Source organism: Panthera onca, chromosome F2 (assembly GCF_046562875.1).
Source record: "Panthera onca isolate mPanOnc1 chromosome F2, mPanOnc1 haplotype 2, whole genome shotgun sequence".
In the NCBI taxonomy this organism is placed as follows: domain Eukaryota; kingdom Metazoa; phylum Chordata; class Mammalia; order Carnivora; family Felidae; genus Panthera; species Panthera onca.
The window spans coordinates 57136295-57150316 of NC_138356.1; the positions used below are offsets into that span (position 1 = coordinate 57136295).

The 14022-nt window shown below is 32.7% G+C and overlaps 1 protein-coding gene across 2 annotated transcripts in view; it reads right to left on the bottom strand.

Moving 5' to 3' along the window:
- The window catches only part of CSMD3 (CUB and Sushi multiple domains 3), a 1245616-nt gene that overhangs the window by 61674 nt on the left and 1169920 nt on the right, over positions 1-14022 (bottom strand). For both annotated transcript variants that reach the window (XM_078441978.2, XM_078441977.2), the window contains 5 exons: positions 9668-9841; positions 6566-6739; positions 5585-5770; positions 3419-3592; positions 409-591 (listed from right to left, as the gene is read on the bottom strand). In XM_078441978.2, the coding sequence (XP_078298104.1) occupies positions 409-591; positions 3419-3592; positions 5585-5770; positions 6566-6739; positions 9668-9841 (891 nt within the window). The remainder of the gene's footprint in view (positions 1-408; positions 592-3418; positions 3593-5584; positions 5771-6565; positions 6740-9667; positions 9842-14022) is intronic.

Sequence of the window (14022 nt, forward strand, 5' to 3'; positions counted from 1 at the left end):
TTCTTATATTTTTCCATTTCTACAAACCTGAAAACTAAAACAGATTTTGAACTAATGTTAAGAACAATCTGTTTGTTCCCTGATAGTGTCTATTACGTAAAGGTCTGTGGTGAAGAGGTAAATATAAATGCTTTTAAGAAATATTTTTAATTTTTCCCATCGCGATGTTTGTTGTATTAAATAATGTTTGTGTATACATAGCCCATGAGAGATATTTTTTATAATTATTATCTATCATAGTTCTCCTATAGGATGAGGTGAGTTAAATGTAATACTAATGCCTTTATTCCAGCGATGGGACAGGACGAATGGCTAGTAGTGATTGCACCTGTAGTATAGTGACCAACTGAATTCAGATGCACATTAAATTCCAATCCTTTCAGTGTATTTAGTTTCTGCTTAGATTACCTTTGCATTCTGGTTGCCTTCCAGTCCAACTGCCATTGGCTAAACACGTTCTTTCTTCTGAGCCATGAAGGATATAACCAATATCACAAGCAAAACGTACAGAGCTTTTGGTTCTGAAATCACTTTCCTGTCTAGAACCATGACCAGGAGTACCCGGATCCCCACAGGTACCAGTAGCATCGCCTGAAATTCAATACAGTTCAGATTAATTCATCTCATTAAACGTTGACTATGTTCATGATTTAGTCCAAATGCTTGTAGGCTTTTGTGTTTGTGCATGCTGTGTTTTTAAAAAAATTTTTATTCATTTATTTTTAAGTAGGCTAGATGCCCAGAGTGGAGCTCAACTCAGGTCCTGAACTCATGATCTTGAGATCAAGACCTGAGCTACAGTCAAGAGTTGGGTGCTTAACTCACTGAGCCATCCAAGCCCACTTAGTATGATACGCTGACTGGGCAAAATCATAATTCACATTTCCCATCTGAGTCTAGTCATAGAAAAGGCCTAAAGGAAAAAGAAAATCATGCAGAGTATAATGTTATTTGCCATATCTGTGATATTTGGGCCTAGTAAACAGGCTAAGGACGTTTTATCAGTATCTCAAAACCTAGATAATGACCAAATTAATGGAAAATTTATAATTGATAATACTACGAGCTCAAATGACAAAGAATTTATAAAAGTAAAATTAAAAACTGTATTTGATAATTTGCATGTTTCCTTCTCTGAATTTCCTAATAGCTGAAAATATTTTTTGTGTGAAATTAGAACTGTAATGTGCTGGAAAACGTAAATGTTACAATACAGTATCCTGTAGACTAAAATCTCACCCCCTAATTTTCTCTACCAATGGCCACTGATCAAAGATAAATGAATTGTATTCTTTCCAATATGAAAATATAAAAATAAATTGTAAACAAAGATTAGAAATTCTGACTTAAGCTCCTTTTAAAAAATGTTTATTTCTTTATTTTGAGAGAGAGAGAGACAATGAGTAGTAAAGGAACAGAGAGAGAGGGAGAGAGAAAACCCTAAACAGGCTCTGTGCTGTGAGCACAGAGCCCGACGTGGGGCTCTTTTCTATGAACCATGAGATCATGAACTGAGCCAAAATGAAGAGTCAGATGCTTGATCAACTGAGTCACCCAGGGGCCCCTGACTTAAGTTCCTAACAAGGATTTTGCTCATGGCTAGGTGTTCATCTTTTGATTTTAACATTAAGATTTATTCAGTCCCTTTATCATTTCTTAAATAATTCTAATCAGAGTTGCCACTATATTATTATACATTAAGAGAGAGAAAGAAGGAGAGAGAAACTTGAAGGCATATACATTGAAAAGCTGTGTGTAGATGGCTTTTGACGTGCCCTGTATATTTGGAATCCTTCTTTACACCACCTCATTTTCATGTGATGTAATATTAACAACCACACAAAATGTTAAGATCACTATTTCACTTTAAATATCTATGAGCATTCTTGTTTGCAATTCAGAAGCACTTTTCTAATACATTGGGATATATGCATATAGGTTTATGTTTTTATGCATAATCGGTTATCTGAGTTAATTGAGTTACTGTAAGATAAGAGTTTTAATTCTCATTAAAGTCACATTATGGTCACATTAAAAATAAGAGTTTTTTTAAATCTATAGACTAAATTTGAAGTCCTAGGTAGTTACTTCACAGGGATTAACCACTAATTATAAGAAGACTCTGAAATAAGTAACCATTTCACAACTTTTTTGTAAACTTTTTTTATGTTTAATTATTTTTGAGAGAGAGACAGGGCATGAGCTGGGGGAGGGGCAGAAAAAGAGGGAGACACAGAATCTGAAGCAGGCTCCAGGCTCTGAGCTGTCAGCACAGAGACCAGGGGCGGCTCAAACCCTTGAATAGCAAGATCATGACCTAAGCCGAAGTCAGATATTGAACTGACTGAGCTGCACAGGCACCCCCATTTCACAACTTTTACTTCTAAAGGGAAAACAACAACTCGATGTTGCGTCATCATTATGATCTCCACAGAGAAAATAATATAAAGATAATGAGCAAAATATAAATAAAACAACAGGCAGAAAAATAATCACCAACATTTAACTGATGGGTAAAAACAAACATATAATAAGTAGTATCAAAAAGGGAGACATCACAGATCTAAAACTTAATTGACATTATTTTTGTTTGTTTATTTAATTTTGAGAAGGAGAGCGCAAGTAGGGGAGGGGCAGAGAGAGAGAGAGGGAAACAGAGGATCTGAAGCAGGTCTCAAACTCACTAACCCCAAGATTGTGACCTGAGCCGAAGTTGGATGCTCAACTGAATGAGCCACTCAGGTGCCCTAAGTGACATTTTTTTTAAGAAAAGCAGTAGCTTAAACAGCTCAAAAGAAGATTTATCAAATACTGTTCAATAAATTATTAATTTTTAATAGCTTCGACATTCATTTATTATAAGATAACTCTATTTGGGTTACAGAAACTCAAATTATATATTACCTATTAATATCTTTCAGAAAACTTGGCTTAGTTTAATTTAAAACATTTAGGGCTTTATTTTAAAAGTATGCTATTAAGTAATCGATTGTGTAGAAAGTTTAATAGAATTGAACTCTAACAGAAAAATCATTTAAATAACATTGTTTTCTGGGGAAAATTACATTTGCATCGGCTAAAATGGAATACTCAAACTTGAGTGGCTCACCATTTTAATGAACAAAAGCATTGTACTCAAAGTAGCATCCTAAAACCACTTAATTATTTACATTAGCTATAACACAGTTCAAACATGTATCAGTAATTTATCTACAAGATGAGTATTAATTTGTGCTCTGAATCTAAATTGCCTTAAGAAGTATTCCAATAATTGTATAAATTATCTTACAGTTTGTCTCATGAGTTTTTAAAACTATTATTTTTATCTCTTTAGGGATGTTTTGTGTATATATTTCTAATAATAACAATACTAATAATACAACTTTCAGCACACATTGTCCAATTTTCCAAGTGGTACCTGAACAATGAGGTTGTGCTCCGCTCCAATGGCCGTTTAACTGGCAAGTCCTTGATGACTGGCCTAGAAGGGTACGCTTTCCTGTGCAGGAATAGTGAACAGTGGACCCGAAGGTAAACTTCTCACCAGACAGGACTGCATTAGGAGGAACGCCAGGGTGTCCACAGTCAATCACTACAATACATAATTATTGAATATAAAATTTTTTTATATCTCCTATCGAACAACCTGCACCACTTTTTATAAATCAGAAGTAAATTATCTGTTCAAATATACCTAAACTCCCGAAGTCAAACATCCATGTGAAAGCTAGCTTTTAAAAAATAAAATGTAAGTTGCAGTTATATGAGTAATCTCGTTAACCTGCTCACCAGTGTTTTGCAGGAACACTCCAAGTATGCATAAATGAGTGAGTTTAACTCTGTTATGTGTGTGGTGGTGAGTGTGTGTTTATACGCATACGTGCATGGGTTTGAAGTATATATGTGCCTGGACAAGGATATGCAAGTTAGAGAGAGAAGTAATGTGAAATAGCTAAATAAAGACCTGCAATGCTATATGGGATTCAAAATGAGCCCATACAAAATTAAAATGGAAGGATTTTGAAGGTAAAGGAGAGGGAACTCATTTGAAGATGGATCTGTGACACACAATCTAATATATAGTCTAGAATAATTCTAATCCTGGCTGGTAATGTATAAATCATGCTGTATGAAGAAAATACTGTGTCTTGTTAACTGAAACACTACTAAGCATAGTGGAATCAGATATCAGTGCATTGTAGAATCAGATATCAGTGGATATCAGTGGATATCATTGTGGAATCAGATATCAGTGCATTGTATTTTCTTTATAACTTAGAGGTAGCTTGGGAACTGTGTATCCCCTTTTAGTTGTAACATGGAAAAATATTCAATGCAATGTAACTCCAGAATCTTAAATAGCACATAAGGGGATATAAACTTAATAAAAACCCCTGAGTACTTTGCATCTACCAAAGATACTACAGGAAATTAAAAGGGCAAAAAATGTGCACGAGAGCTAAGAAAATCTGAAAAAGTTCATGTTTATATGTCTTATGAAAGATTTTTAACTTTAATGCTATAGCCACACAAAGTAAAGTAAGTGAAATAGTCAAACTATTAGACTAAACTGTATAAACAAGTGGAACACATTTTAAGCAAAAGATCAACAATTGACTTATTTGCATGGAAGCTGAAATTTAATGGGCACTGCATAAAGTTTTGTTGCCTCATTAGAGCATGAATGATTTCACAACATTTTCAAGAAATCCCACCCTATAAATTATGTTTAACTAAAACATTATCATAAAATAATTTTATAATTTAGAAATTTAGTATAACCAAAAATCACTTGCACAATGAGTTTTGATTCACTGCCTCTTCAATCTATAAAGTTCTTGTCTTTCTTTTCATGACTCATCAACTCTTTGAGACATAGCTATAGCTGAGACTTAATAACTAACTAAATATTTCAAATTCATGTTCATTTCTCTATATTCTCACGTAATTATTTCTGTTAAATTATTTCCTCACTATGCATGCGAATTTCGTGCATATCTGCTATAATTTATGTTATTTATATTCTACAACTCCAACACAACATATAACACAGTGTACTCCAATAGATGTTCACTGACTTGAAAAATGATGTGTATTAACATTTACTGCATTTATATGTGTATGTGTCTGTAATATGATAAATGTTTAAATCATTAAGTTTTAAGTAACACATTTGTCTAAATCCTCAAGTACTCTAAGGCCCTGGTAGATGTTTATATTAAGACTAATATAGCCTTAAATGAAATTTAAAATATTAGCACAAAGGAAAATCAAAATATAATTGCCTTTTATGGGATGGTAATATCATAGGCTATAAAAGATGTTGCTTTTCATAATCTATCTGCTTCATCAAAGCTCAAAGCCAAAGAATCCCATTCATATTAATAAAAAATGGCATTTGGCATTCAAGTGGCAGAATACAGGGAAGTATAGTTTCACAATATAAAATTAAATAAAAAAATTACAAGAAATAATTAAAAACAAAATCCTTCTGACATATAGCTCTAGATACTTTATAAGACAATAGACATCCATTTTGCTTCCATGGCATTTTCTCAAGGAATAATTCACATTATCTACTTACTGATACATTCTGGTAAAGGTTTGTCCCACTGTCCATTTGGTTGACATATTAAAACTGAAGATCCAAATAAGAAATATCCAGGATTGCAATCATAGAATACCACAGTGCCATAGGTGAAATTTCCATGTTCTATTTTACTTTCTCTTTTGGAATTGGCTGGAATTCCAGGATCAGAGCAGTTCACCACTAAACAGATGACAAATTTTGAAAGTTGTGTTTAGAATAATATACATAGACCTACATAGATTTCCATCAGAGATGGAGTATCAAAGGTAAATTCAATCAAATCAAAGATTCTAGGAATAAAATTAATGAATGGGCTATCTAATGAAGCGAAATCATATGGTTGAAAAGATAGGAAAAGGAAAAGGTTTTTGAAGAAACTTTGAATAATGGTACCTCCATAAGTATTCTTCTGAATATAGATTTAAAGAATGATACCTTAAGCTATAGTTAAACCACAAAAAATGTAGAAAAATTATAACTTGATTGTATTTTTTCAGACAATATGAAGTATATCATACTTCTTTGGAAATGGAAAATCACCAAAAAATTCTCTTTAATCTATTTCTATAGAGAAAACAATAAATAACCCCCCAGTGTAGGCAAATGGTAATACAGGACTCAAACAGTCTCTCCAAAAATATGAAAAAAAAAATCCAAAGTTAAGTTACCTTATTTATAAAGAAAACAAATAAAAATGACCTTAATGACTTTTTAGAGGCAGCCATAAAATGGGCACAAGATAATACAGCTAAGCAGTTAAAATAAAACCTGCTACTTTTACCTTTTAAAACCATAAGGTAAAAATTAAGGAGAAAAGGAAAGCATAGCTAAATGAAAGAACACCAATATTAAATCTGTTTGGTTTATTAGCTGAAAACTTTCTACTAATCTGCCCAAGCTATTTCAATGTTGTCACGTATGTTGACACAACATATTACTACCATGCTCTAAGCTGGAATATCATTAGACTTTTACCTTTGCACACTGGTGGGGGATGGCTCCACTGTCTGTTGGCCTGGCACTGTGCCTTTGTGGGCCCTTGCATTACATACCCAATATTGCAAGAGAATGTCACCACATCATTAAAGTTGAATCCATTGCCACTTGTTCTTCCATAAATTGGGCTACCAGGGTGACCACAGCTAACAGCTAATGGTAATGGGTGAGGGAGAGGAGAAGAACAAAGCAGAATATTTGGTTATCAGTTATCACATGACAATTGCAGTTAGTCATTCCAAACAACATAGAAAGAAGATCACTTTTATGTGAAAATATATTTAAAGTGCTTTTACCTTTACAAATGAGCAATTTAGAATGCCAAAATAGTCTAATATAATAGAAATATTATATTAGTAAATAGATATATATTTATAATTGTGATCATTTTATGCAGGTGATGCAGAGATGCTTAAAGAATCATGGTACCTTTTCATTATCTCTCTCTATCTCTCCCTCTCTCTCTCCCTTCCGCCCTCCCCCTCTCTCTCTTTAGGGACAAATACTGAAATTCAAACAAATCTGGGAATGATTGAAGTTTATGTCTCTAGTTAGTAGCAGAAGAATGAAACCAAACCTATTTTCCTCTTCTAGTTAAGTTTGAGAACTAAAGGTATATAAAAACAGGATTTTTTGTATTTAATTTTGAAATATTTTAATATCATTTATATGATTCATTTTTATGGATAATAGACAAAGTGTGCGTCAAGAATTAACGTGACTATATAATGTAAACAATAAAAATAATGCACGATGCTGTGTTAGAATTCTCTTTACTATTTTGGGATACCAAGATTAACATTCTCTAAAACAATCAATCTTAATGATTTATTTTCTTCACAATTGATGTTTCATAATTTAGCGCAATTTTGTTGGGAAATGATGTACCAATTAGGTAAAATATTTAAAAGTTTTTTAGGGTTAGAGTTCTGTTATGATTTTGTGTAGTGCTTGGGCTTTTCCTGACCACTCTTTTTCTGTGAACTGTTTTATTGCATCATCTCCCTCTATTAATCAGAGCAAATCCAGTAATAGGGCTTCATAATTGGGCACAGTGAAAAACCATAGTCACTTTTAGGACTTCTGAAATGACCCAAGAGCAATTATTTTTCAGCTGTGTTGTTAATGTCAATCTACTCATTTGGAAATTTAACTGCATCTTATTCTTGTTAAAATTATCAATAAAGAAACCAGTTTTACCCCAAAGGCCAATTTTCTTTTATAGTCTCAATTATTCAACAAGAAAAACAGTGGTATTAGTTGGCTAGACCTCAATATAAATGAAAGGGGAAAAAATCTAGGACAGACCCAGGCATAATATGCTCTCTTTAAATCATCAGTTTGCGCATGTGTGTGTGTGTGTGCACATTCTCTCTCACACACACACATATGCCCCTTAGGAAAGTAGTATTAATTGTTAACTCTATGCTCTATTATTCTATTAAATTTCAGGCCCTGGAAGTATTTTCCACGAAACTAGAACTTCAGTGAATATGTGTTGTTTGTGTAAAAATTTGACAATGAAATTTATAAATATGGATGTAATTAGTCACAGAATAAGTGAAATGTTTCTAATGAATCCATGCTAAAAGTCCCATGTGTTATGTATCTGAAGCCTTCAAAATCTTTATAGTATGATCACATGATGTCACAATTACAACATATTTAGTGTTTATTCTCATTTTCTAACACCGATTGTAATAAAGGTCAGTTATTGGGGATGGAAAGGATTAGAAAAAAGACACAAATAAGAAATACATTGATAATTGCCTTTCAGGTCCAAAATAGGATAGATTGTGATGTGAAACATTGTGAAATGCTGGGTATTCAGTGGAGTAAGATAAATAAAACAATTATCAGTATTCAATTTTTATTATTATTTTTGTACTACAACAGTCATAATAAATGCTCACTGGGCAAATCTATGCCATAAACAGAAAGCACAAAGCACAAAGCACAGCAGCTGTTATTTAAAAATTATTGATAAAAAGGTTTTATTTTACAATCCACTTTATTCTTCATGTGTAAGTTCATATCTAAATTAAGGATCAGAGAGATATTTGTTGAACCAGTAGAGATATTGAAACAATTCCCAAATTACATAGTGTTACACAATTTTGTATGAATTTAAAATTTTTTAACATTTACTCATTTTTTGAGAGACAGAGACATAGTGTAAGTGGGGGAGGGGCAGAGAGAGAGGGAAAGACAGAATCTGAAGCAGGCTCCAGGCTCTGAGCTGTCAGCATAGAGCCTGATGTGGGGCTTGAACCCACTGGCCATGAGATCATGACCTGAACTAAAGTCGGATGCTCAACCAACTGAGCCACCCTGGTGCCCCTGTGAATTTTAAAATAGTGAAAAGAATGCTTTAAAACAAACAAATAAATTTTAAATATTTCACATAAGCTTTTATGAAATATATTATAATTATATTAAATGTGCACATCTAATATTGATGCATTTAAGAATAAGATGGATTTTGAAGCTAAAAGGAATGATAATTATAAATACTTTTAAACATTCACTTCATATATAAGGGAATTAAGGCCTAGAGAGATTAAATGACCTGCATTAGCTCATGTAATTAGTAATAGAACTGGAATGAGAACAACAGTTCTTCATGTCATGTCGGATGAATTTTTCCCTACTAATGATACCATCAGGATATGATTTTGATGTAACAACTACAGCATCATAATTATTAGAAAAAAATCTATCCAAAGTATTTTCCACTATAAAAAGTTTCATAATAGTACATCATGACAATATTGATGCTGCTGCATTTGCTTTCAAGAAATTAAAATCCTTATAAGTAAAACTTAGTCAAGAATATACCTTCCATATAGGAATATGCACTTATAAATATTATATATTTATGTTAAGTAGTAGAATAGCTGAATTTAATTTATCTTTACAAAAAAACAAATAATAACAGACATTCTAATATTTTCTACTGCTTTCATGGTTTTATGGATGGTTTTATGTGTCTCTGAGTGTATGTGCATCTTACCTAAGAAAAAATTATTGGTAATTATATGAGAACAGAGACTTCTAATTACTTCTGTCATGCTTACTTACGCACACAGGATGGGAGCTGACCAGACCAATTGTGATCCTGTTGACATATTCTCACTGAAGAACCAATCAATCGAAAACCAGGATTACATTGATACACAACAGTGTCTCTGTATCCATAATTTTCTCCAATGACTTGACCATTCACAATGAGCTCTGGAATTCCGCAGTGACCCGCTGAAATGGGTCAGAAAGTAATATCTTTAATATTGTGAACTAAGTCTTGTGTATTTATATACATATATAACACTACTAAACTCTTAAAAGTTTATTTACAAGCATGCTACAAATAATGCAAACATGATCATATGACATAAAGATAAATATGATACTTAGCAAAATGTCAGATATTTGGGAATTAAAAGAAGACACACTTCTTGCAACACTTGGGTCTAAAAGAAGTTAGAAAACATTTCACTCTGTGTAAAAATAAAAATAAAACACATCAAATCTTGAGGAATACAGATAAATCAGTGCTTAGTGAAAAAATTTATAGCATTGTTTTTATCAAAAAGGAAAAATGGATATATAATCGATGAGTTAAGATTCCACCTTAAGAACAGGACAAAGAGGGACAAAATAAAGAAGAGAAAATAAAACCAAAGTTGATGAAAGGGTATATTAAAGCAGCTACAGAAATCAATAAAATAGAAAATAGAATACAACAGAGAACATTACCTAAGCTAAAAAATCTTTCTTTAAAAATAGCAGCAAAATTGCTCAACTCCTAGCTAATTCTATCTAGCACACAAAAGCAGAGAACAAGATTACCAATAATAGAAATGAACGAAGTGACACCACTACAAGCTTACAGGGATTAAAAGGATAAGGTAAAATGAAGAGCAGTTTTATGCCAATACATGTAGCAGTTCAGAAGGGCAACTACTTTGAAAATTAAATACCAAAACTAAAGCAAGATGAAACAGAAAATATGAATAGCCCTTCATCTATTAAAGTACTTGAATTCTTTTTTTTTCAATCTTTTTTTTTTTTTTTAAGTTTTATTTACTTTGAGAAAGACAGAATCTCAAGCAGGCTCCACACTGCCAGCCCAGAGCCTGTTGTAGGGCTTGAACTCACAAACCTTGAGATCATGACCTGAGCCAAAGTTGGACACTCAACTGTGACTGAGCCACTCAGGCACCCCTAAAGTACTTGAATTCTTAAACAAACTCCTCCCCATAAAACCACTCAGGCTCAAATGTTTTTACTGTTTCAACCAAACATTTAAGTTAAAAAAAAAAAATTGCACACACTCTTAGAAGTTAGAGAAAAAGGGTTAGTTTTTAATCAGCCCCAATATTAAACCTGGTAGACACATGAAAAACCAATGTCCTTCATCAAAATAGATGCAAAACTCCTTAATATTTTTGAAAACCAATCTAGAAACATACATAAAATCAACCACTCTAATTTGACAGAGTAAAAAAGATACTGACATATTGACAATGAAGGAGATAAAAGTATATAATTATCTCAATAGATGAAGAAAAAGCATTTGGCAAAATTCAGTACTCCTTCATGATGAAAACTAACAATAAATTTAGCATATAGGGAACTTTTCAACCTGATAAAGACATCTCCAATAGATATTATGATTTATAGTAGGAAATATATATTTGATCTTGGTCCCTGTTTCTGGCTCAGAGCTCCTAAAACCTTTGGAATTTTCTAAATGATAGGAGCAAAAAAAAAAAAAAAAAAAAAAAAGTCTCTTTTGTTGTGTTAATGAAGTGGCTTTGGGACCTCACCCTAGTATGGGGACTGGTTGTCAGAGGAGCCAACCATGTGATTAGAAAGTTGCAACTTTCAATTCCACCCCTGTAAACTCTGGGGAAGAGGGAAGGAAGAGAAGTTGAATTAATTGCCAATGGCCAATGATTTAATCAATTATGCCCATGTAATGCAGTCTCCATATAAAACCAAAAGCACAGGGTTCAGAGAGCTTGTGGGTTGATGAACACTAGGAGATTAAGGAGAGTGGGGCCCTCAGAAAGCATGGATGCTCTGCACCCTTCCCACATCCCTTGCCTTATGCAAATCTTCCATCTGGCTGTTTCTGAGTTAATAAACCAGTATCTAGAAAGTAAAATATTTATTTTGAGAGCGAGAGTGAACATGAGTGGGTGAGGGACAGAGAGAGAGAAAGAGAATATCCCAAGCAGGTTCTGCACTGTCAGTGTGGAGCCCAATATGGGGCTTGAACTCATGAACCATGAGATAATGACCTGAGTCAAAACCAAGAGTTGGATAGTCAACCGACAGATCCACCCAGGCAGGCACCCCTAGATAAATATTTTAAATAATTATATTTTTATATACTAGCAGCAACCAATTAATGTGAAAATTTTAATTCAATAGAAAACATAATTAAAAATGAACAATATAATTTATAATATTATAAACACACTAAACATTCTCAGGAATAAATTTAGCAATATATATACATGATCTCTATGCTAAAAATACAAAATATTGCTACTGCAGAAAAAAAACCTGAAGACCTATATAAATGAATAAATATACTAAATATGTTGTTTATTAGTTGGAAGATTCAACACTATCAAATGCCAATTCTCCTCAAATGATCTATGGGTTCAATGTAATCCTGATAATAATTCTACTAGATAATTTTTTTTAAATAAAAATTGATAAGCTAATTCTAAAACATATATGAGATTGGAAAAGATACAGTATCTAAAGTTATCTTAAAAATTAAGAACACATTTGGAGGATATACATACAAAATTTCAAGATTTATTATAAAACCTATTCAACAAATAGTACCAGATACCTTTCTAAAAAAAACCAAAAAACAAAAAACAAAAAGCCCAACTAAACCTCAATTTTACTTTGTTATACATACAAGAACAAATTAAAAATAAATCATAGATATAAAAGGCCAAAAACTATAAAACTTCTAGAAGAAAATATGAAAGAAAATCTTTGTGACTTATGGTTGAGCAAAGGTTTCCTAAACAAGACACAGAAAGCAATAACCAGCAAAGACAGACTTTAACAAAATCTAAAATTTCTGCTCATTAAAAAGAAAAATAAACAAGTCACAGGTTGTGAGAAAATACTTATAAAATACATAATAATGAAGACCTTGCAACCAGAAAGCCCAAGAAATTGTACTCTATCAGTAATTATCAAGACAACGCAAATTAAAATGTTATAATATACCTTTATATACCCAATGGCATGGATAAAATTAAAAGATTAGCTATACCACATGCTGGAAAAAATGTGGGGCAAGAAGTCTTCCAGGAATTCTACTCCCAAATCTCTCAGAAATGAATACATATACTCACAAAAAATGACATTTACATGAATATTCATTGCAACTTGTTTTTGATGATGGCCCCAAAACTGGACAAGGGTGAGGTGTCTACCATTAAGAGATTGAACAACATGTGACATATTCATATAATGGAATTCTGCTCAACAGTGAAAAAAGTAGTGATACACACAACAGCATGGATGAAAAAGAATGAAAGAACTCTTACATGAACAGTACATAATGTAGAATTCCATCTGTATGGATTTCTAGAACAGGGAAAACTAACATATGATGAAAAAACAATTATTGTCACAGGGTTGGGGGAGCTGCAGATTGTACAGGGCCATGAGGAACTTTTCCTAGGTAACAGTATTATTCTATAACTACGGAGTGGTTTAACAAAACCACTTGATAAAACTCATGCTTATGAGCATGTTTATGAGATGTACATTCCATTGTATACACATTTTGCCGTGGTAAAAAAGAATCAAGAAAATAAGCAAGTATTAAACTCTAGGGAATGATAGGCATGATATGCATGCTGAGATGTTTAACAAAAAATGTGCACTGAATTCTACAAGTTGCTTTGAAATGCATCAAAAAAAATATGAATTGATGGATTGATAGAGCCCTGGAAGGATAGATACATATGTGATAAGCAAATACAATAAAATGTTAATTGTAGCATCTAGGTGGTAGGCATAGAGACATGCATATGTCAAGGGTCACTGCCTGGTGTTTCAACTGAAAAATTGAAAAGTTCATAATAAAGGGCTGGGGGGATTGGGAATAAAGGCACTATACTTACGGAAAAAAATTATAAGCACATTCCAGTGGCCATTCTTAGCCAAAAGTGTCTGGGGCTACAAAGAGTAAGTTTTTTGTTTGTTTTCTTGTTTTGTTTTCATTTTGTTTTTATTTTTTCAAAAATGAGAATGACTGAACTACATTAATCCTTAAAATCAAGTTCAAGAGTAAGATTCTAGGGATTTGCTTGTTTGGCAATTGCACTTTCCTTCGACCAACATCCTTTGGAATTTATATTAGGTGTTGACACCTACATCCTCTGCAATGG